The sequence below is a fragment of the Pteronotus mesoamericanus genome, unplaced genomic scaffold (assembly GCF_021234165.1).
Source record: "Pteronotus mesoamericanus isolate MK-2021 breed Mesoamerican mustached bat unplaced genomic scaffold, CSHL_Meso_final contig_50, whole genome shotgun sequence".
NCBI classification, from domain to species: Eukaryota; Metazoa; Chordata; class Mammalia; order Chiroptera; family Mormoopidae; genus Pteronotus; species Pteronotus mesoamericanus.
The window spans coordinates 6,346,061-6,370,416 of NW_026555186.1; the positions used below are offsets into that span (position 1 = coordinate 6,346,061).

A 24,356-nucleotide genomic window follows, 5' to 3' on the forward strand; every position below is an offset into this window, starting at 1 on the left:
ATGGGATGAGTTTTAAATTCATAAGCGTTTGAGAGGATTAGAAATTACATGATATAATGGTTTATGTCATATTTCCTCCATTTAGTGCACTTTAATCTTTACATAGAAGTGAGTAATTATAGAGAAGTATCTTTTGTTCTGTAGAAAGGGTCTTTTGGGAAGACCAAGGGGAAAATCTTAATGCATTTTAATTTGTGAGGAAACATCATTTTCTATGTTAAGCAATTGACAGGCATTATAGTATAAAGCTTATTTTAAAACAGGTTTAATTTTAGTGTCAGAAATTTAACTTGACATAATGAGAAAAATCTATTTACTCTTCAAAGTCCAGAATTACCATTGTTTTTACCCTTAAAGTACAAATTTAAAAATCTGCACTTTGCTATTTAGAAATTTAATAATCTTGGGAGATTCTCTTTTACTCTCAGTAAAATAGGAAAAAATGTTTACTTTGGTTCATTCTTTAGTGTTAAAGAGAGTTTACTAAGCCACAATACTGAACTCTTCAAAGACTTTCTAGAAAAGGGGCTTTTTTTTTTTTATCACTGTCACTCTTGAAACACAACATAAGTTTAGGGTAATTGAAATGTGGATATTAAATTAGCTTTTTTTAAAAAAATGCATTTAGCCCATACGGAAGCCCAAGCATGAGACTTGGTAAAACAATTCTAACACTGAGATTGCAATGATTCTTAAATTCTTATATAAATGCTGTTACAGGCAATGACAAATGAGTTTAAATGTAGCCATACCCAAAGAGTCCAAGCTACATTTTTTTTCCTTTGCACAGATATTTAGGGCACATTCCATATACCTTTGTTCAGAAGTTCCCTATTCAGCCATTTTGATCAATTAGAATTATTATCTTGTCTCTACAGTTTGAATAGCTGTAGTGTTGTGTTTACATTTTAGCACCTGTTTCACTGATAGCCCTTCTATGTGGATCTCTCTCAGCCTTTATACTGTTTTCCCCACCCACCACTTTTTCCATCTTCAGCTCCTTAAATCTGTCCTCCTCCTTGTCATACAAAACTGCCCTAGTCTTTATGACAGTTAATCAATGAGTAACCATTCATACAAGCCCCTAGTTCTAAGATGTGTAAGGGATATAAAGAAAGATTCAAATATACTTCGGGAGTATGTCATATTGGCATGGTAGCCATTCAAGGTTAAAATTCTGACACCGAATCATGTTCATTGGCCAATAAAGAGCATGGAACCAAGCCAACGTGCCATACTCACCTAGTATATTTGAATGTGTGAAGTAGTGCTATGAATAAATAAGTGATGACCTGTGACAGGCACAGTCATGTGGCTGAGAATAGGGTAGGAAAGACTTGACCTTGATCTCAGAGGATGGGCCAGCGAGACGTGGAAGATGCTGGCATTCAGCTGGGATTAAGAGTTAGCACTCCGTGAGGGAACTCAAGGGGGTGTGGATAGCCTGTAGAGGTAATAGGACTCCAGGAAGCTGTCTCTGACCCTGCAGATTGGGTTAAAGACTTTTATGCTCTAGTCAGACTGTGTTAGCATACTGTATTTGTTTTACCTATTTGTAAGCAAATCATGATTTAGGTGCTAAAGTCAAAAAAGGGAGAAGTCACCTTAAATAAGCAGCAGCAGGAGGGAGTGTCAAAAGAAAGAAGATTCCTCTTTTCTCATGCCCAAAGGTCGAGATTTTGCAACTGTTTTTTGGCTAGCACAGAGCTTCTAGTATTCAGCCTTGTTTTTTAAACTGTTGGAAATCATGGCATATTTCAAGTGAAATGAACGGAGGGAATTCTTCTAAGAGATCTCATCCCAGGCGATTACTAAGTGTGCCAATAACATAACAACTTTCACTTTGTGGGGTGGTTACCTGGTTTTGCACCCTAAGAGTTAGGTATTTCACTTATTTTGATTATTCAACTTAATTACAATTAATCAAAATGAGTGGAAATTCACGTATTAAACAAGTTGCTTTTTTCATTTTCAAATATAAAGTAACAGGTGCTCTTTGTCCTAAGTAAAACAATATGAATGTGTATGTAACCTTTTTTCCTTACTGAGTCAAGGAGCTGGTACACTTTTAATTTTAATACCTTGACATATTCCTTTGTACAAGATTATAGCAGTTTACGCTCCAGTCAGTACAATATGAAATTCGCCATGGTGCTGTATCTTCACCACCGCTGGATTTCATCAGTCATTTTAATTTTTTTTAATCTGATGGCAGTCTTGCTTCCTTCCATGTTTTTCCCCTGACTGCTCTTGTGGTTGAGCATCTTTCCCTCTGTCTATCCCATTAGCATCTCCTCTGCTGTGAGTCACCTTCTCTTAGTAACTTTTATTACCTGGCAAAGGAAGCCCCCCTTTTTTGACTTCTTTATCACATTTTTCTTTTGGTTATCCTCCCGTATAAAGTTGAAAACCATTTTAGCCAGATCGAAATGAAAACCCAAATCTCTGGCATTTTGACTAACTCCATTAAGCTTACAGGCGAATTCAGAAGGGTGTCTGATAGATTCATCAACATTAGATCTTCTCATCAAGGAACATAGTTCACCTCCACTTATTCAGGTCTTATTTTACAAACTTCAAGAAAATTCTGTGGTTTTACTTCAGAACTCTACTTCTTGTTGAATTTATTCCCAAGAACTTTATAGTGTTGTCTTTTACAGTGGGAGAGAGGCAGTTTATTTCTAATATTGGTCTAATAAGTTTATTAATTTAATGAGACACAGACTGTGCCATCAGAAACAAATAGGAAACAGGCTTTTCTTTTTTTCATCTGTGCATTGCTTTTAAATAATAAACACAAAGTAAGGAGTTGTATTAGAGTTACTCCCATTCTCATTTGTATTAATCTTTTCCTACAATGCTTTAAAATAACAATTTTAATTTCAACTGGTAGAATTTAGTACTGGGGCTGCATGTGAGTCCTTCTTGCTTCAGAATGCCCGCTCTGAGTGGAACTCCCACAGGACTTACACGGGCTTAAATAACAAGAGTCTGAGCAGTAGGTATTTTGAGTCTGTTCTCAGTTTGTACCAGGACAATTACATTAGCTTTTAACTGTCAGAAAGACAACAGAAACTAAGGGAAAACCCAAGCCTGCCACACTTGTAAGATTTCACACAGAGTCCCGGAGCCACTGAAAGATTGTGGGGCTGGACCAGTAGACCTTTCTCTAGTCAGGTGGTGCCAGTTACTGGCCAGCTGTCAGCGGGATGTCGCAAATCTTCCTCTGATGAGAATCACTGGAGCCTTGATTGTAGCTGTACTACTTTAACAGACACCCTTCCCAGGCACTCACAGGGGCCTCCCTGGAGGCTTCTGCACACAGCAAGGCAAACATTGAAGACAGCTCTGTCCCATTAAATATTGTCTGTTTGAGTTTTGCTGGGATTCCTTTCTAGGTATGTGTGTGCAAGTCTCTGCAGAGTCCATGTGTGCGAGGGTCACTAGTATAGAACAGCTATGGACTAGATGGAATAACCTGAATAATGCCTAATTTTTACTCTCTTGCACCCACCTCCTAAAGACAATCAATTCAACAGACCCTTAGCAATCTTTCACAAAGCTTGATGTGTGTCCTATAAATACCTGACATGAGTCATAGTTGAACCCCATGCAAAAATAAATGAATTCTGCAGCTGAGAAGCAAAAAAAAATTGGACAAGTTATAGATACTGGGATGATGCATTGCCCCATGTATAAATGGGATAAACATTTTTGTCCGCTGTAAAGAGCCCATGAGCAGTCCCGCCACACTGGTGCTGTTGGAATAGGTGCCTGAGCTTCATGCAGCCGCCCACACAGCGCTGTGGCCACAGGTTTGTGCTCCCCTTGCTGGAAGGCGCCGATTGTAGAGCCCCAGGAACCTGATTTCTTTTATTCTCATTTTCTTCTCAGGGCTCAAATATAATGACTTCCGTCTCATTCCATTCATCTTCCACACAGTTGTAGTGCTTGCTCACATTACTGTTGAACAAATAATTTTCATTTCAGGGCTCTTGGAATTTTTTATAGAAATTGTCTTTATCCGAAAGTTCCCTTTGATCTGATCAGCTAATTCTCTGTTTGAAGTAAGCAACTGGCACTAACTGTGATAGCTGACTCAAAGTGGAAGGAGGGTTTAGCTTCGGTAAAATAGAGTGATGGTTAAGATCCAAAGACCGGAGATGTCTGGATTCCTGTGTCACCCTCGGCAAAGTGACTTCACCTCACCATGCACCAGTGTTCCCACCAGTCACCTAGGAGGCGGTAGTACCTGCTTCACAGATAGCATCTGCGACAGCAAGCACTCAGTAAATGTTAACTGCTAAGATATTTTTGTCATCATCATTACTGTCCTTATTGGGTTTCATAAGATCCAGATGCAAATAGCCATCGCCTTTTGCTTCTGTTAGTATAAATGCATCATAAACATCAATAGAAGGAAATAGATGTCATCTCTGAATGTTACAGTTGAGTTGGAGACAAAGAATGGCACTTCTGAGGTGCTCAGAGATCCACAGCTAAATTTAAGATACTAGAGTAATCAGAAAAAAAACTTTTACTCAGCACGGAAGAGGATATTTAAGCATGCAGGCAGAGAGAAAGTTATGGAAATGTAGCAAAAGACAAACTCCCCAGATATCGCAGTTAGTCTTTTATTCCAGATGATTTTTTTATGGAGTTGTTGTGTTGTTGTTGTTTTTTAATATAAAAGCATTTTAAACTCAGTTCTGAAGTGGAATGGGGATAATCCTAAGACATTAACCAAGCAATATTATCATTTGGGAGCCATATAACTTTACAGGTATAAAAAATAATTAGTAGTAAATACGGGCATTTCTGTAATAAAGATGTGAGCTCAAAGTGAGGAATATGTAAAGATTCTTGACAGGAACCTTTGGGTTTTTTAAAGTACACTAGAATTTTCATAATAATATTTGTTTCCTGTCAAGCTTCCCACCATCTTGAATTAAAGTTAAATTTAGGTGAATAAGCTTTACATTTAAAAGAAAGATCAAGAGGATTTAAGGAGGATCCTATGACACTACAATATATTAATGAACTAACACATTTCCAGAGTATGAGGCCAAAAATGAGAAGTTATTTATTTCCCCTGAAATACCGAAGAAACCCATGGGGAAAACTGAGTTAGCCAAATTTCATACCTGTTTAGCAGTTTATCCATTCTTTATATAAACTCCTCTCCCAAGTATGGGAAGTGACAGACTAAAAGCGTGTCATATTCTGGACTTGCCCTGTGCTGTCCCTGGGTTTTTCAGGAAGCACTAAATATGGACGCCACTACCCAGAGCAATGACTTGACTACTAAGGAGACCAGGCTTCATTTTCCTGCTACTCCCTGTAAACCACAGCCTCATGTGTGGGTGTCAGGTTCTTGGCTCGAGCACCAGCTAAACAGAGTGGGGGTGTCTCATTTAGAGCAATATAGATCCTTGAGAAAATAAAGCATGGCTGGAAAACTACCGGGAAGACAAATGATCTAATTTAACCCAAACCACTTTTAAAATACAGACGAACAGAACAATAACAGTGGAAAATTACAGGAACCCGGACTCCTTGAGAGGATTGAAATCCAACATGGTGATTAGCCATGTCTTTGGAAGAAGCTATCCCCACAGGTCGCTTTGCCTGCTGAATTTTCCCACTTCCATAAATGTAAATTTTCTGAGGATCTTGAGTTTGAGAAAGATTTTTAAGCTCTCTGTCATCTGCAACAATAGTGAGTGTGCTTTATATTGCAGCTGTAGACAGCAGTCTTTCATCAACAAGATTAGATGGCAGACTAACAAGACAGAATTACTACCCAGCCCTCTGTGCCATTGGTTTTTCTCATCCAGGATGAGGCAAGTAAAGGAAGTATTCATCTTACTGAAAGTAAATAAAAGAAAGTTGCGGCGGCGGGGGGAGGGGGGGCGGGGGGACACTTAGCATTTCATGTAATAATGTCTTGCTGTTTTAGGGAGCAACACCTTTCCAACTTACCACCTTTTTGTAGAAGAATTTGAAAAGCCACTTTTAAAGCATACTAGAACTTTCGTAGTCATATTTCTTTCCCATCAACATGATCAATTTTTTTTACCATGTGACCCTGAATATCAGTTACAAAATCAGGATCCAGCAGCCCTTGGCACCCCTAAATTGTGTGGGCCATCTCTCCCAATGCCCTGTCGCCCTCACAAGTACCGTCTTTCAGGAGCTGGGCACCGCTGCCCTGGGTACCTATCAGCGGCACACTGAGCTCTCAGCAGGGCTCTCTCAGCTTCTGCAGTATCTGTATGGGGAAGGTTCTCTTACCCTTTGAATCTAAACTACTTCTCCTCTTCTGTCAGCAGCTAACTTCTGTTACAGCATTTGACTCTATAGAGGGACAATTTGTCCTGTATCTGAGTTGACATCCAAAGGACATGAAAAAAAGAGTCAAAAAAGAAATCTTTGCTTAAGCTTTACACCTAGGAGGCTAATCATGTGGCCCAGTATTGCATTCCATTTATATCTGCGTGTCTATAGTTAAGCAGCCAACCTTTATCCAGTACCGGTGCCCAGCATGGCATAGTGGAAATACCAGTGGAAGTCCTTGCCTATCTCTTAAGAAAATAACAAGACTCCAAGAATGTGTACAGTGCTACTGCCATCACTTTGCATATTTGACATCCATCCATCCTGTCAAACAGGTTTATTTACCCAGAAAACCAAACCTGCAGTTGGAGATTTTATTTACCAAATATACTAAGATACCAGATTTATTACCAGATGTAAGCTGTATGTTACAGCTAACACATTCATTTTTTCACGTACTGATTTTTCCACTGTGTCAGGCACTGTGCTGAGTAGATGTAGGAACGCTGGTGACAAATAAGCCAATCCCTGCCTCAGGTAGTCTGGTGAGATGGGAGTCAAGTAAAGAGGCAACCACAGTACACCCAATGAGCACAGTAAAGGGGTCCAGGGTCCCTGCGGGTTGTGGAGCACCACGGAGGGACCGGGCCTAAGAGATGGCTTCCCAGAAAATACGATTCCCAAACTGATGATGAGTTTACCAGGTGAATGGGGTGGGGACAGGGGTAAAAGTGGTTCTATGTTGAGAAAAGAGCTTCAGCAAAGGCCTTTAGATGCAAGAGAGCATGGTGCGTCCAGAAAACTGCAAACAGTTGATACGCCCTAAAACACACAGTGCAGGTGGCAGGCCGACAGCGGGAGCAATTCGTCACCAATTCACTCTTGGCTCCCTGCTGCTGAAAGGCCTGAGCTGGCTCTGGGGGTCTGGCTTAAGGTTCCACGGAGCTCCACTGGCATGGGATGGCTGCGGAAGGAGACGAGGCAGAACGGGGTGGGGGAGCAGAGGGTACCCCGGGGTTCCTGCAAGGCCTGGAATGGCCCATCCCCATCTGGGACTTTGTGGAGCAGAAATGTTTTTGATGATGAAGAAGAAAGATGAACCTATATAGAGGTTCATCAGGAGCACAAAGAACTAGTTGAAAAGCTGTTAGAAAGATACGTCAAAGAAATTGGAATTAATGAAGATCAACCTCAAGAAGTATGTGCTTCTCTTCTTGCAAAGACCCTACTTCACAGGCCATTGTGCAACCATTGGCCGCAGAAGATTTTACTATCTTTAAAGCAATGACAGTCCAGAAAAACACTGAAATGAGCTGTAAGTCATTCGAATAATTCAAGGGAGAAATAGTGTGTTACTACCTGACTGCTTAACAGATGGTTCTGATGTGGTCAGTGATTTTGAATATGAAGAAGTGAAAATCTTGAGGGATGTTCTTAGAAAATCAAAAGGAGAATGTGGACTGAAGGAAGAAAAGAAGAGAAAAAAATCAGCTATTGGAGGCTAAAACACAAGAGCCCCCAGTGCAGGCTAATGAAACTGCAAAAATGAATAATTCTCAAGGGGACGGTGGACATTTTGCACATGAAGGTATAACATTTTGCACAACACTGTAAGTTAATGTCCATGAGAAAGGATATGAGGACTAAGCAGATGCAAAATTCGGAACAGAAGGGAAGACCTGCTGGGAAGGTAAAGGAAATGACAGAGAGACCAGAAATGACAGCAGAGGAGAAGCCAACTAAACCAAGAGGAGATTGCTTGCAGAGAAACTTAAAGAAGAAGTTATTAAGTAAATTTAAAACCAATTTAGCAAAACAAATTCAAATTTTCTTAAAAAGAAGTTCTTTAATCCTTAAAAGAAAAAATGCAGGAGGAAGTGTAGAGAGAATTGAAACCAGAGAGATAGCAAGGTCAGATTTCAAATGACTTTTGTAATTGTTCGCTCATTGCACAAATATTTATTGGATGCCAACTGACCACGTGCTGGACAGTATTATAGACTCTTAGAGCAACATTCATGGAGCCGATGTTCTGTGAGCAGGGCCAGCACTGCAGCACCTTGGATGCGCTTTTTGGAATTTGGGTTTCTGTGATCTGTCCACAGTATGAAAGATTGGAGGAGGGCTTGGTGACAAGAAGACCATTAATGACCTGATCCAAGACATGGCAGTGGGGCTAGAGAGAACTAGACAGATTCAGGAGTAACTAGAAGTATGAATTGGACCAAGAAGTCTGTGGCTATGAGTATAAAAGACATCCAGGGAGATCCTCAGGCTTTCCAGTAGGAACCCGGATGCATTCAGGCAAGTGGAACCCAAGGAGAAAGTCGAATCTGCAGGAACACAAGTAGCCTCACGGTTGAAGTCAGCTTTGGAAATGTAGAGTGTGAGGAGGCAGTGGGACATTCAAATGGAAATATGTGGATTTGGAGCTCAAGAGAAGTCTGGAAAGGTGGATCTGGGGATGCTGAACAGACGGAAAGTAATTGAAATTGTAGGAGGGAGTGGGGCCCATGAGCGAGACCAGAGGGTAAGAAGAGGAGAGGGCTCCAGACAGCCCCCTGGGAAGATGAATACTTAGGAGACAAAGAGAAAACATCAAGGAGAAAGAGCTGAAGCAGAAGAGATAGGAGAAAACCCAGAAACCTCAGTGTCATTATAGCCAAAGGAAAAAGGTCTTTCAAAGAAGCAGTGGCCAGCGGGGTCAGATTTGCTGCTGGTCAGACAGTTGAAGATAGACAAGAGCCTATTTGCTTTATCAGGAAGAGCATGTGTTGGGGAGAGAAAGAAGCCAGAACTCAGTGTGTTCATTCAGCAAGTTACTATATGTTGACCTCATCTGATATGACCGGACTGTGTTATAGCTGTAGTTCTGGGGATACCAACCAGGTCCCTGCCCTTTTAGAGCTGGTGTTCCAACAGGCTGAGGAGGAAATGGGTGAAAAAAGTACAAATGATGAGAAGTTATCCATGAAAGGAAGGTGAGAGAGGGGGCGGTAACTAGAGGAAGAGATGAGTCACAAGCAGGTTTATTTTTAATATGGAAGAGATTTCTACATGTGTATATGTTGATGGGAAGGAGTCAGGCATGTAACAAAAATCAGACAAGCAGGAGAGGAAGGTGGTGGCTCGTGACAAGGTTCCAGATGAGGCTGGAAGGATACAAATGCAAAGACCCAGGTAGACAGCCCTGTACTCGCCCTGGGGAGACTGACCGTTCCACTGGAATAGGAGAAAGGAGGTGAGGAGGGGTTGGGAGCAGGTGTGTTTTGTTGAGGTTTGTTTCAGGGAGAGAAACAACAAGAAATTTACTTCCTCCCTGATGGATTTCATATTCCAGATGAAGTAAGAGGTGAGTTTGTCTGCTGAGTAAGAGATTATTGAGGGAGGAGAATGGAAAAGATGGAAGGATAACCAAGCAGCTACCAGCCCAGTAGAGGATGGAGACAATGAGTGTGTGGTGGCCACAGTCTGCGTCATATGTTTGATTCCAGCCACTCTCAAAGCCCAAGTAGAGGCCTATAAATATTGATAAGAGTGGAAAATGTAAATGATTCGATGGCTCCAAGATCATACATTTTCAGATAGTAAGTTGTGTGTATTCACATGTGTGGGGTTAAAGGAATAATCATAAAATGTGGGTTAGAGTAGTAAGGAAGGACAGACAGGAGGAGCCAAAATAGAGAAGGTAGAGTCAAGAGAGTGACGAGATTGATGGAGATTAGCATAGATAGAGTGTCTCCAAGCAGAAGATAAGCTGTGCTCCAGACCTGCTCTCAGGGAGGAGGCGTCACCTCCCAGGGGCACACCATTCCTCCCAGCTAGAAGGAAGGCTCGCTGTTAACAGCGACATGTGGTCATTGGCAGGACTGAGGTGAGTTGATGACTCTTGGTCTGAAGAATCTCTGTCTGCAGTACAGAGATGTTTCTGGTTTCCAGAGCGCAGGTTTAAATTGTCAGGATCTCTTTGAGGGTTTAACGGATCTAAGACTTTTGATACCAGGGAGATCACATGCGGAATTTGTTAGCCATTTCTCTGGAGGTTGTGTTTTGTTGTTTGTGTGTTTGTTTGTTATTTTACTTTTTAATATCCTGTCATTTGCTAACTTTCTGGGGTGAAAAATACAACAGAACACCATGAACTTGGCAGATACTGGGAGATAGTAAGGCATGCAGGACCCAGGTATGTTTTTAAGTCAGATAACCCACACTGCTGAGTGTCCACAACATAGAGAACACGGATCTGACTGTGAACAAGGTCCATCCCGTTCCCTCTGAGACCAGACCAGGCTGTGAATGAAGGGCAGCATCATATTTACAATGGTTGGAGTGCTGTCAGATCTGGCCCTATTCTAACATGTTTTCACTTTTGGAAACTCATGAATGTCTAGAAACTTGCTTTTATACAGCAGGTGAACTTCTGAATTCTGACTTAAGGTCTAATTCATTCCAATGACATCTGAGACACTTCTTTAGCTGAATTTCAAGATAGTAGCTTTCTGTCTTTACTAGCCACAGCAACTGATCAGTCTGGTCTTGGCAAGAGATGCAGCAATGTTCAGGGATTGAGCTAGCTCACTAATGCTGAACTACAGCATAGTTATAACAATGATGTAACATGGAAGTCTTATCACATCCTTAAGGTGCTTACATTTATTTCTAGAGTGCTATAGGGCTGAATCCTAGACTCCTTTCTTTCTATGTTCTGTCTAGTTGATCTCATTTATCTCATGCCTTTCAATACTATCTATATGCTGACGGCCTCCAAATGTATCATCTGTAGCCGAGACATCTCCCTTGGACTCAGGTAGCCAACTATCCTACTTGACTTCTCTATTGGAATTCAGTGGGCAGCTCAGACTCCACAGGGGGCTCCCAAAAGGAGTTCTTACTTTTTCTTCCCAAATGTTCCCCACCCAGCCTCCTCATCTTAATCAATAGCTACACCATTTGACCAGTGACTCAAGCCAAGAAATTAAAAAATCACCTTTGGTTTCTCCTTTCTCTTCATGCCCACCATGTAGTACACTGCCAGAATTGTTCTTTTTACCTCCAAAGCAATAAACTTCTCTCTATCTCCACTATCACACCCCGGTCCAAGCCAGCACCTTCCCTTACCTGGATGACCACAGAACTCTGGACCTTCTGCTTCTGTCCTTTTCTCCTCAGTCCTCCCTAAACCCACAGCCAGTATGAGCCTCTGCCCCTAGTGTGCTCAGGCCCTCTAACAGCTTTCCATTGCTTTTAGAACAAAACACACATTCTTCACCATGACCTGGACTGACCTCGGCATGGCCTACTTTTCCAAACTCTCCCTGTCCCCCTCTACTTCTCTTACTGGCCTCCTTCACATTCCTGAAAGCATGAAGCCCTCCTGTAGGCCTATGCCTTCCTCCAGCTCTTCATTCAGCTGGTCATTCTTGTTCTCAGGACTCAGCTCAAGCATCACCTCTTTGGAAAGATTTCCTTGTCTAGTCCATCTGAGTAAGGTCCTCCAAGGAGTTCTCAGCTCATTAGCATATTTCATTTCTCCACCTGCCACTGTAAACAGTTGTACTGCTGGTATACGTTTTACTTCATTCTGTCAAAGAGCAGTCATGTGACCCCCCTATGATGCTGTAGGTCAGGGGATGTAGTATAAACCAGACAAAGTTCTCAGTGCCCTGGAGCTTACATCCAAATGGAGAAGAGAGGCAATAAGACAAATAGCAAGTAAACAGACAATATAATATCAGGTAATGAACATGCTATGAAGAAAAAGAGGGTAAGCAAATTGAGACAGACAAATGCAAACAACAGGTGGCAGAAGGTCATGTAAGAACTAATGACCAATAGGAAGACATCCCAAGTAAATGGGTAATGGGTATTTTATTCAAACTGGTTTTGAAGGTATACACTATTTTGAGAAAATTAATTTTAAGCCATATCTTACAGCATAAGTTCCAGAAGGATTAAAAAGCTAAATCTGCAAGGGAAACCATACAATAGAACAAAACTACCTAATCTCTGCATGGGTAAGAATGGGGGAGTCCATAAGTATGGAAAGAAACTCCATGAAATGATTGATCAACTACATAATCATGAAGTTAAGAAAGTGAACACATTGGGAGAAATACTACAAATAAGAATAATAAAAAGGCTGATAATTTACTATATGTCCTCCATTCTAAAGCTCTTTTTCTTGCATTTTAATGTTTCTTAAAATCAGGATATGTTTTTCAATGACTGTGTACTTTTAATGTGATCATTAAAAATATTAATGGTATATCTTATGAGTGATAACATCATGCAATCAATGTTATTTTCTTAAAGTTCATGAAAATTAGATGAACAGTAAAGTTCCTGGTAGAAAATGACCTGCACAACGCTAACACCCAGTCTAAGATCAGTTGAGTTGTTTGAGCTAGAATAAGGACTTTGGCCAAGCCTCTCAGTAGTTTAGTGATAGGAGCAGATCCGACTCCAGTCTGCATGACTCTGAATCCTGGGTTCTTTCTTCAAATGACCATAACTGGTGAGCTGACACTGTCCTGCCACCAGCACTGTCATTCTTTGTGCCCTCTTCCTTCCCACCTGCCTCAGCGCTGGGTTTCAGACTCAGTGAACTGTGGGTGCAAACAGAAAGCATCGCCATGGATGCCCAGGCAGGGCTGGTGTCCTTTTAGCAAAAAATAAAGTTTTTCCAACAAGACACATAAAAAGTCCAATCTTAGATTATTTAGATTCCTTCTTACATGCTTTTAAAACTTTGTGTGCTCAGTCATAGGTATTATTTAAATTTGAACCAACATTTTAGCAATGAAAATGTAAACTATAGCTACAGCTATAGATTTCGGGAAGGACAAGAAGGAAAAAGGACCAACCATACACCATTCACAATGTCTGGGAGAAACATAATTCGAAGTTGTCCTAAATCAAGGCCTTTGGAAGCAGATCCTGTGTTGGGCAATTCTTGTCTAAGTGCTTTATTAAGGAAGTGTTCTCAGGAGAAGGAGAAAGAAGCAGAGGCCAGTTAGGAAAAGTTAAGTAAGGGTGTGGCTCTTCTGGATATTAGCTTCCACCTGGTCCCATGGGGAGCTCTGGAACACAAATTGTACCAGAATGGCCCCTCACCGAGGCAGGGGAGCTGATCTTTCATGCCCCTGTGGTCAGCCAGCCATTGGCTACATGCTGCCTCGAGGTCAAGTGTAGCTTAACCAACCCAAAGTTGCTGGGGCAGTTTTCCCGGAGAAGCAGGCAGCTGTAAGCCATTAGTGGCCAACTCAGTATCTGGGGATGGGTGCGCTGCTCAGTACGAGGATCTGCGTGGGACACCAGTGGCATCCTCTGCAGCAGTCCAAAAGGAAATTAATTTGGAAGATTATCACATCAGCTTTGGTAGAAGGAAAATTCACTTTAAGGGAGGCATTGTGGCAGGTTTCCTCTGCAAAGGCTAAGAAGGTTCTTATGGAATGTTTGTGTTATTATTGGAAAAAAGAAAAAAAGGCTAGAGATAAAATTAGAAACAATGATCAGAAACTAGCTTATGTAATACCAAGTCGTCAGAAGCAGGATGCTTAATTCCTACAGCATCATGCATTTTTATGCTAGCTTTTTCTAAAATCATTTTTCACATTGGTACTTTACTGTAAATACATTTTTTGCTAACAATGCTTTGCATAGAATGTTCAACTATATAATAAATTGTGGACACGTGCCATTACATATTTGTCAAAACCCCTAGAATATACACCACCAAGCGTGAACCCTAATGTAAACTATGAACTTTGAGTGATAATGACACGTCATTGTAGGTCCATTGATGGTAACAAATGTACCCCTCGGGTGGGGGATGTTGATGGTGGGGGAGGCTGTGTGTGTGCTGGAGCAGGGCCTGTATGGAAACTGTCTATACTTTCTGCTCCATTTTGTTGTGAACCTAAAACTGCTCTAAAACATAACGTCTATTTTTAAAAGTTTACAACTCTAGAGAAAGCTGATTCTTCTGGTCAGTCAGTTGTCTTAAAGACAGAGGCAGTGTTCTAGTGACATTTTTAAAATAAAGTTCTCTCCACTTGAACATCCATTCCCACCATCTCCAGTGTAATTGATTGGTCTAGTCAGTGGGAAAATGAGTTAGGAAATGTAATGCTGACCAGGCTGCCAGCACCTCAGAGGGTCCCTCGTGGAGAATGGTTAATGTAACCAGAGTATTCTGTGACCACATCTCTTGAGCAAGCATTATTTGAAAACAGTATATTTGATTTAAAGTTTTCCGTCTCATATTTATCTGCACAGAACTTAGAAAATTATTTCAAGTTAACATACAGTCAGAATCAGGTGACTAGCATCCACCAATGGCATAATAAATTTATTCAGTATGTTTTTTCATAGCTGAGAACTCACTCTCGGCTTTGAAGGACACCTACATAACACATACACAGCACTTCAGGTTACATTCATGCATGTGCACGCACATACCCTTTCATTAAAAGAAAAAAAAAATGTATCAGTATCCACTCCATCTAAAGTGGTTGACTCATTTCCCAAATACCTATTGCTGTTATACAGATTCAGCCTACAAATAACATTTACCATGTTAAGCTTTTAACCAACACTTCTTAGAATTATTTTCTGAAATTAATGTAAACTGCTCATTGGGGTTTTTTCTATGACTTTAAAGGACAGGCATCTCCCCCACAGGAAGATATTTAAACTGAAGCTAATATGGATGAAAATGAAAACTAATAACTTTTATGAAATTACAGTGAGATTTACCCCATAAGCTGCTTAGCGTTTCCATAGAAACGTGATCTGTGAAGCTTTATTGTAGAAGTGCAATCCCCTGGAGATGAGATTTCTAATGCTGTTTGTGGGTTGCCTTTTCCCCTCACAGGCCTTGAACCGGGGCATCGCGGCTGTCAAGGAGGATGCGGTGGAGATGCTGGCCAGCTACGGGCTGGCCTATTCCCTCATGAAGTTCTTCACAGGTCCCATGAGTGACTTTAAAAACGTGGGCCTGGTGTTTGTGAACAGCAAGCGGGACAGAACCAAAGCTGTCCTGTGCATGGTGGTGGCCGGAGCCGTCGCCGCCGTCTTTCACACCCTGATAGGTAAGTTGTCAGCACGTCGCTTGAGAATCTAGCTTTGGTCGTTGCTCCTTCCTTTTAACGTATGAAAGTGTATTTATTATAATAAGTGATTTCTTCAGTAATTATTAAATCTTTCTCATGCAAATTTCAAGAGTCTGAAGGGATGGAGTTTGTGCTCCTAGCTCAAGAAAGAAAATGTGTTTTCTCTGGGGAGCTGGAGTTTTGTTTGATTTCCAAATGCGGTGGCATGGAGGGAGTAATTTCATTAATAGGTGACACAGTATAGGATTAGAGTTCAGTAAGGTCAACAAAATAGCAGGTGCTTTTGTTAGAGACAAGCTTTATTATACACTCACTTAATCTTAAGAATTAAAATAAAAGGATGTTATTTGAAATTAATACTTGTCAGTAGTGAGAACAAATGACAGATTGTTTTATGTGTCAAAATTAACTTCTTCTGTAGAGCCTCATTATTCTATTTTGTTCAAAGACAAAACTAAATACTCTTGGCATACATAACCTTCTTTCTGTGAAACAACAAGGAAGCTATATTGTACACGTAGTAACTAGCCTACAGTTTCACCAACACCTTGGAAGAGCACCCCTCTTTAGGGCCAGAGTTCTACTCTGCTGCCTTCTCTGTGGTGGCAGAACACGAGGCCACCATTTCAGAACAACTTGGCTTCAGGGCAACCTGGAGTAAAGATGAACAGCACGTCTATTGAACCCAGTTGCCCAGAACCTGTGAATGACACTTCCTAAGCACATTGTGTACCTTCAAATTGGCACTGGTTATAGGAGAACCGTGTTAAATAAAGGCGCCAGAAGATTAACCCAAACCATTTACAGTCTGTTCAGATGGCCGCTAATGTTTACTCAAATAACTGTGAATCTGAAAGTAAATGGAGTAAGGTCTTCGTGGTTTGTCTTTTTAATGTAGCGTAGAATTTTGTGCTCAGACACAGTGTGGATGAGAGGATGCTACACTTGGACCAAGTGTTCAGCCAAAGTGTTGACATTCACCATTAAACTTGGCCTCAGAGCTTCAGGGCATAAGGTTAAGAGGAGATGCCTTTCTCTCCCCAACTTATGCCCTAAATACTAACATGTGGACTAAGTTTTGAAGAAACCTTCTATAGCTAGATTTGATCTAGGCCATTTTCATGATCATATGTATTTAAGGAAAATTCCATACATGATGTAAATTAGGTCTAAATAAATTTTTGTTTAAACAGGTAAATTAGTTCCCTCTTGCTATTAGTTTATCTATTTGGATTTCTAAATAAACCTAACACTCTCTGTCTTGGTCATGGTTGAATAAGGCTTGGGGTGAAAAGCGTCTTAGTAGCTGTCAGTAAACATGGAAGAGAAAGGCCAAGCTTCCTGTGTTACTGAAATTGTTGTGAGGAGCACATGATCACTGAAAAAAAAAGTCAGTGTCACTTTCCAAATTAAATCTAAGTTTTTCAATTTTCAAGTGGAATCATAAAATCTTAAACTTGAACCAAAATGGTTCTATCCCCCAGATATATATAGCAATCTTTTTTTTTCACTTTTAGTATTTTTACAATCATAGTGCTTTTACTTCCACCAAATGGATGTTTTCTGCAATTGCTGAGAAAGCACATATCAGTTTCTTCTGAACACTCCAAGCTCAAATCTTAATGATTTGCCCTCTTCCAGTTTGTTGGCCTCATTTGAGTTTTCTGCCGAAATCTTTAATCCCTCCTGCCTTCTGCTGCATCAAGCATATTTGCCTCACCTTCCTTTCTCCTTCCATTTTTAGCAATCCCGTTAGCTTTTCTGTACCCAGGTCTTGTTCATTGTTTGCATTAACTTGACCACCGGCTCCAGACAGCATGTTGCCCTGTTGCCATCACTAGCCTTTCCAAAACTATTTTTCTACCATCAATAAACATCACCCCCCATTCAGATTCTACTGTATGTGTCACCCACACGAGACACTTAAACCCATTCTCACATCTTAGTAATGCTGAAAACAGCTACTTACATTTCTCCTTTAATAAACACTTCTTGCATAACTATACTCATGACAGAGGAACAAGGACATGGAGAAAACAAAAAGGCAAATAACCCAGATATATTTGACTTGAGAAGCCATTGTGTGCTCTCAGGCCATGTTTCTAATGATACTTGCCTGGACTGATATTGAAATATCTACTCCATTCATGCACAGCCCTGAGGGGCTGGCAGGAAGCATACGAAGCCGTATATATGTCAGAGACTCCCCATGCTCAACTCACAGAGTGGAAATATGAACCAGAGGAATCCAGGCTCGAAACCTAACCTCTCCGTATTCTTTTGTTCAGGTAAAACTAGCCTGATTGTCTTATACTTTCCCTTTTTGGTGCTATTTCCCCATTGCCTTAAAGATTTTATTTTTTTTAATCACGCTCTTACAGCTTTTCAATGGTATTTCTGTAAGGGTGTGTGAGAGCATAGAGGAGGGAGAGATTCCTTCCCGAAGGAATTGGTTCACAAAAGCCTCATGAAGTTAGAAGGTCATCTCTTAACTGGCTTGTCAGCACAACTCTTTTTAATTTTCCCCTTACCTTTGATACAAGATAGTCGAGAATTTGATCCAGGGCTCTGAATTAATATTTTCCTATAGCCATATAAAATTCCAGATGGTGACTCTTCTTGCCTATTTTGCGGCTCGTGATTTTAACACCACACTGGCATTCTGCTTTGTTTCAGTTTAATGGCCAACTCTTCTTGGTTTCTTTTTGCTTTGTTTCCTACTTAATCTTCTGTTCATTTTATTCTTTATGATATTAGTTACTTTTCCTAACATGATGCCTCTTGTGCATTTAAAATCTGTAGATTTTTCATTTTGAGATATTCTCAAGCATCGATAAAATTCATCCATTTTCCCTTATGATATTATTAATGTGAATGGTAACTGTAAAGAGATATACCACTGGTATTAACAGAGCTGATCTTCCTGCTTTGACTAAGGAGGAGTGACTAAGGATTACCCTTTGTTAAACTCAGTTTTAAAATAATCTAATCCCCTTCTGTGCTATCAGTGGTCCAACAAAAGATTTATTGAACAAATAATATGTGCATGTTATTCCAGATCCTGTTGATCAAAAGTTGGGAACAGAGGTGATATAGCTACAAAAGATATGGTGGCAAGATACACCCCTCTCCTTGGGTAGATGTAGCCCATGGGGAAATGTACGTGTTTGGTACCTGTTTCCAGAACACTGGCAAAAGCTGTTTTCAGCCAGTGAGAGCTTTGGAGACATGGTAAAGGTAAACCAAAGTTAAAGTGGGGAGAGTTAAAAACCACCCTGGACTGAGATAGCAGAGTGACTGTGAGTAAACAGGAGGGAAGGAGCTCTTGGCAAGGAAATGATGTGGGAGGCACACTGTAGTCATTTTATAAATTGGGGGAGATAAGGCAAGGAAGAGTTCAGTACTGAATGTGAGAGGCCCCTGTACAAGGGTTGGAGCAGGTAACCAGGTAAGGGAAGTGTGGAGCCTGAGACTATAGAAGAGCTCACTAAACAGCCCAGATAGCAAAATGGAGAGGGAGGAGGAGAGACTGGGAAGGACCAAGTAGGAGGGGGAAATGGGCAGGGTGGGCATTATACAGTGAGCTCTATGGCTGTATCTGAGTAACTTGGAGATCCTTTGACACCAGTGGGCACTTTTTCTGCCGTGTCAGGGACAACCATGTTGAATAAAGCAGATTTGTTCTGATGTTCATGTAATATGTTTAATGCAGCTTTAGCCAAGAAAGATCTATATATTCTACTTTTGCTTCTTTATAACCTCAAGCTCTCTAAAGAAAGTTTTAAGAAAAGTTAGTAAAGAAATTTTAGAAAAATTAGGTCCATTTTATCATTCTGCATGATCTCCTTGGTTTTGACCTAGTGCCTTGGTTAGATACTCTCAGATTATTTTTTTCAAAGATTGTATATTCCACGATGCTTTAGTCATTGGAGAAATCCTGGTCCCCAGCATAAACTTCTCTACCTTAGATTTTTCTCCCAACCTAAATGAATTTTGATGCTTCATACTCTTAATTATCTACTAATAATTTATCAATTGCTGGAGCATCAGTTAAAAAAAGGGATTTCAAATGTTAGCATCTTCAGCTTTGAAAAAGCCAGTTTCAGACACAGCTCCTTACTTGCACTCTGTGTCATCCCTGAGCATCAGTTAACAGGTCACGGTCGGACATTAGCAATAGGCTCCGGTCGAAGAGCCCCAGAAGCTCTGTTATCGTGTTTGCCCCAATGCGAGGTCCTTTTCCTTATATTTGCAGTAGTTGAAGAAGTTTTCTTCCTGTGTTTTGTATTTGTTTTCTCGCACGTGGCTATGGTTTCCCCAGACGTGGCTGGAGAAGGTCCCACTAACCACACAGGCACTTCCCCAGGAACATGTGGTAGAGACTGTGAGGGAAAGGTGGCTCCCCCCAAAAAAATGTATCTAAAAACTCCCCACCCCATAACTTTCTGCAGCAAGCCAAGTGAGGAGACACTTGGAATTGTGTTGGACTGACAGATTCGAAGATTACAAGATCCACCGGCCCAGGAGCTCATGTCTGCTCTCTGCACACCCATAGCCTGGCTCTGGATACCAAATTGCAGGAGACTTCGGAGTGTTTTTGGCTTTTTGTCTTTGGCCTTTGTTGAACACTTGTCAATAACTGCCCCTTTTTAGGCTACATTGCAGTCACTGCTCTCGTCATGGACTCACTTGTGAGATCCCACTTTTTGAACAGCAGTGCATAGGGTTTGCCAGGGCCAGACCTTAATTTAGGCCCGTGGGCAAGGTGCAGTCCTAGCCTATTTCCCTCCCAATCTAGAGAAAAGGGGAAAACTTGCTGACCTCATATTTGGTTTCATCTGGGTTCAGCTTAATTTTACCTGCACGAAATTAGTATTGCCTGACCTCCTAATTCACATAGATGTGGAAATCACTGCCGTGAATTTCTTATTTCTTTATACATTTATTCTCAGCAGTGACATGTAAGGCCCTTCCCTGGTCCCAAAACAGCCTGGGCCGTCAGCAGAGCTCAGAGGAACAACACTACTGCGGTGAACAACTAAAGTTATTTCTAGAGTGGTTCTTTTTCTCAGTCTTCCCTTGTCAACAAACTTCTCCATTATTCATGGATCAGAAAACAGCCCTGTAAAGTATGGATAATTACAATTTGATGTAGTTTAAACCAACAAGGGTGCTAGGAATGAACAAGCAGTTTCAATAAAGGCTCACAGTCTATCGCTATATAACAAACTATCCCTATATTCAGTGATTCAAAACACAAGCACTTACTCTGGCTTACCAGACCATGGCTGCGCTCATGCCTCTGTGGTCAGCTGGCGGTCCGGAGGAGACTCTGCTCATGCTGGCGGGCGCACTGGGGGGCTGTCACCTCACTGCAGGCTGGTCTAGATGGCTTCTGCTGGGACATTTTTGCAGTCAGCCTGCCGCAGTCACCTCTTGGGGGGTTATGGACTCATGCATTTATTCAATCAATATATATTGAGCACCTCCTATGTGGCAAACACTGGCCTAGATCCTGAGAATTCAGATATGACCACAGCATGTTTTCTAGAGAAAAGCAGGTATTACACAGTAAATCATCCCCAAACCTGCTCTTCCAAGTCTTGATACCAGTGAGATGGAATTTTTGTTGTTGTGTTACTATTTCACATTAACTCTACTTACTTTGTGTATAGGTTTATGCCATCTCTCCTAGGCCTGGGCAACATTGTACGTCCCTTCTCTGTGTCTTCCAGATAAATGTTGCACCGTGCGGATTACAGACAGACATATCATGTGTCTGTGACCCAGCCCTGACGCAAGGTGACAAAGCACCTGACACATATAAGTCATTCAACCATTTTTGTTAGAGGGATTTAAATGTCAGCCACACAAACACACGCTTTGGGAATGATACGTTAGAAACCAGTGAAAAACCCATAAACGCAACATAGTGGGCCAAGGAATAGTGAGACTTTCAACGTTGGGAACTTGGGGATCTGCATCAGACTAAGAGTTCTCAAATTTGCCTCTTGTTAATACACTTAGTATCCTGTTATTAAAATGGGAGGAGGGCTTTCTCCTCGATTCCCATGGGAAAATGCAGGTACATAGACTTTGTTTGGTTAATGTTACTATTTTGTCACATTTTCCTGTAAGAGCTTATAACTACTGGATGAACAAGCTTGAGAACCAGTGATTCTGGAAATGGTCCATGACCCTGGCAGGCTGAGGTCAGAGGAGCCAGGGACTGGCATGGGCCCTCTGGTTTCTTCCTGCCTGTGCGGGGTCAAAGCTGTCACCTGTAAATAGGTCAGGTCAATGCCCTCTGACTGCAGCCTCGGCTGGAAATCCATTTACATCTGTTTAAAAACCTTGTTGAATTTTTCTTTTCAATGTTCTGCTCTTCGTAAGGAATACAGGCTGTTTCAGAACAATCTTGGTCGGACAGTTGATGGAAGTTGAAGGTTACTAGATGTTGTCACGGGCAGCTAGCCTGGTAATTAGGGACTCTATGCAAAGCCCTTTAAACAAATTACCCCCAGCCAACAGCTCCAGCCAGAAACAGCTCCAGCCAGAAACAGCTCCAGGGCAGAGGATGGGAGGGAGAAGGGCAGGGGGGAGGGGTGGAAACAGCTGCTGGGATTTCATAGTCCCAGCTCACAGGGTGGAAACTACCTTTGTAGGCAGGATCAGACTCTTCTGCCGTGCAGGGGAGGAGTAGAAGGAAGAAAAAACCAGGAGAAAAAGCTCCCCTTGGCCTCTGAATTTTTCTAATACCTAAAAGAAGAAAAGAGGAGCAAAGGCAGCCTTGGACCCATAGGTCCCAAATTACCCTGGGACCTGGGGACGCTGAAGGAGCCCAGCCCAGCCGCAGGCTGGATAAAGCAGGGGTGCGGGGGAAAGTCTGGCAGTCAGCAAGCTGGGCTGGGCTCGTCACCCATCAGTCCTTCAGACCCTGTTAAGCTTTAAATGTTTCCTTCACTACTCTGCAGAAAGGCACTGCTTTTGCGGTTTTAGTTAAAATATCCTACCATGAGCACGTATCTTAACAAAGGGTAAAGACGCTTGTTTCTATTGATCTCTACACTCCCAGGCCACACAGCAAACAATATGACCCCTCTCAAGAGCAGGTCCCTTCTTTCTTGCCACTGCCCCAGAGTCTCACAAGAACATTATTCTCTCTCTCCCGTTCTCTGAAGCCGCCTGTATGAGTTTGCTAGTGCTGTCCTAACACAGTAGCACAGACTGGGCAGCTCAAACAACAGGAATGTGTTGTCTCCCAGGTCTGGAGGCTGGAAGATCAAGGTGTCAGCCGGGTTGGTTCCTTCTGAGGCCATGAAGGCGAATCTGACCCAGGCCTCCTCCACCCCCCCAACTTCTGGTGGCTGGCTGGCACCTGCAGCCTTCCTTGGTCTGTGCAGGTGTCACCTGTTCTCCCTCTTCATGCTCTCCTGGTGATCCCCTGTGCTTATCTATCTCTGTGTCCAAATCTGAAGGATACCAGTTATATTGGACTGGGAGCCCACTCTAGTCCGATATGACCTCATCTTAATTAACTAATTATATCAGCAATGGCCCTGTGGCCAAATAAGGCCTGAGGACCAGGGGCTAGAATTCCAATAAGAACCTGGAGAGGACAAAGTTCAGCTCATAACACCACCCTTGGGGTCGCAGGCTTTCACCAGTTTTCTGGTCCCCAGCTTTGCCTACGCAGTCAAGTCCACTCAGCTGGCCTTTGATATTGACTCTAACCTTTACCAGGGAGGTTTAGCTCATGAGCTATTCATAGCCAGCCCTGCACTTGGCATTGCACTGCTGTGCTGGCCAGCATGACTGCCTTGTGTGTGGCCAGTGGCCTCCGCCAGGGTGGGGCAGCGGTGTGGGCGGGGCAGCGCCGTCTCCTCGCAGGTCCCAGTGCAGTGAACATCACCTGCCTGAGTGCAAACGAATGGACAGATAAACAGCAGCAACAACAACCTCCGAGACAAAATGCCCAAGGTTAAGCACCTAAAGTAGACAATATATATGATAAAGCCACATCTCCGTGTTACTTTGTGGTTCTGTCAGCTTCCCTCAGGCCTGAGTGCCTCAGTCAAGCCTTCTCTTGCCCACTTTCATCCATTTGCCTTCTGATCCAAATTTGACCTTAACTGCTGCCTCCTTTCTCCCTTGTCCCTTGCCCGCAGTCGTACCTTCCCACCTTCCCACATCTTTCCTCTTCCTGCCACATGTCACCTCCCCTCCTGAGTGTATCTCCTTGCTGCCTCGGTGGCCCTGCAGGCCCCGCCCCATTCCACACATGGCGCCTTTGCTCACCTAGCAGCTCACCCTACGGATTTCCCCTCCGCTCCTCCTGGGAGGACTGGGCCCCCTCCTCCCTCATTGGCCTCCCCACCTTACCCGTCCCCTGCATACCTTGGCCCTTCCTGCTGCTACCCCTCGGAGTCACTTACTCACACCTCTGCCCCAGTGGGATTCCATTTGTGCATGTAAGTAGCCTTGATACCGTCCTGAAGACCTCACTCAATTCCCATAATTCAAGATTAATCCTGACAAAGGAAGGGGAGTCATTTCTTTTCACTAGTTAATGTGGTAACAAGTCATCTCCCAAGCTTTGCAGTAGAGGGGAGGGTTCTTATTGCTCCTCATGAGGTGAGGCTCTAGCTGCCTTCTATCTCCTTTCTGATTTCAGAGCAGCTTCTGTGGTTGTCAAGTACATAAACACCCACATTTATAAAAGCAGCAGGGGCACTACTACCAGGGCACTATATAAAGGCCTATGAAAAACACAGGGATGAAAATCTTTCTATAAAGTCTTAACATGTGTCAATGAAGTAGAAAAAACTTAATGGTTTATTTCGTCTTTACTAATACTGTCCATCAAAGTGCCTACCTAACACATGAGGAAGACCTTTCTCTTTCTTC

At 42.2% G+C, this 24,356-nt stretch overlaps 1 protein-coding gene and 1 pseudogene across 2 annotated transcripts in view; both read left to right on the forward strand.

Annotated features, from left to right (window-relative positions):
- ANKH (ANKH inorganic pyrophosphate transport regulator) overlaps window positions 1-24,356 on the forward strand; it is a 117,577-nt gene that overhangs the window by 57,024 nt on the left and 36,197 nt on the right. For both annotated transcript variants that reach the window (XM_054578317.1, XM_054578318.1), the window contains exon 2: window positions 15,212-15,428. In XM_054578317.1, the coding sequence (XP_054434292.1) occupies window positions 15,212-15,428 (217 nt within the window). The remainder of the gene's footprint in view (window positions 1-15,211; window positions 15,429-24,356) is intronic.
- On the forward strand, window positions 7,297-8,231 carry LOC129074697 (cilia- and flagella-associated protein 36-like; annotated as a pseudogene).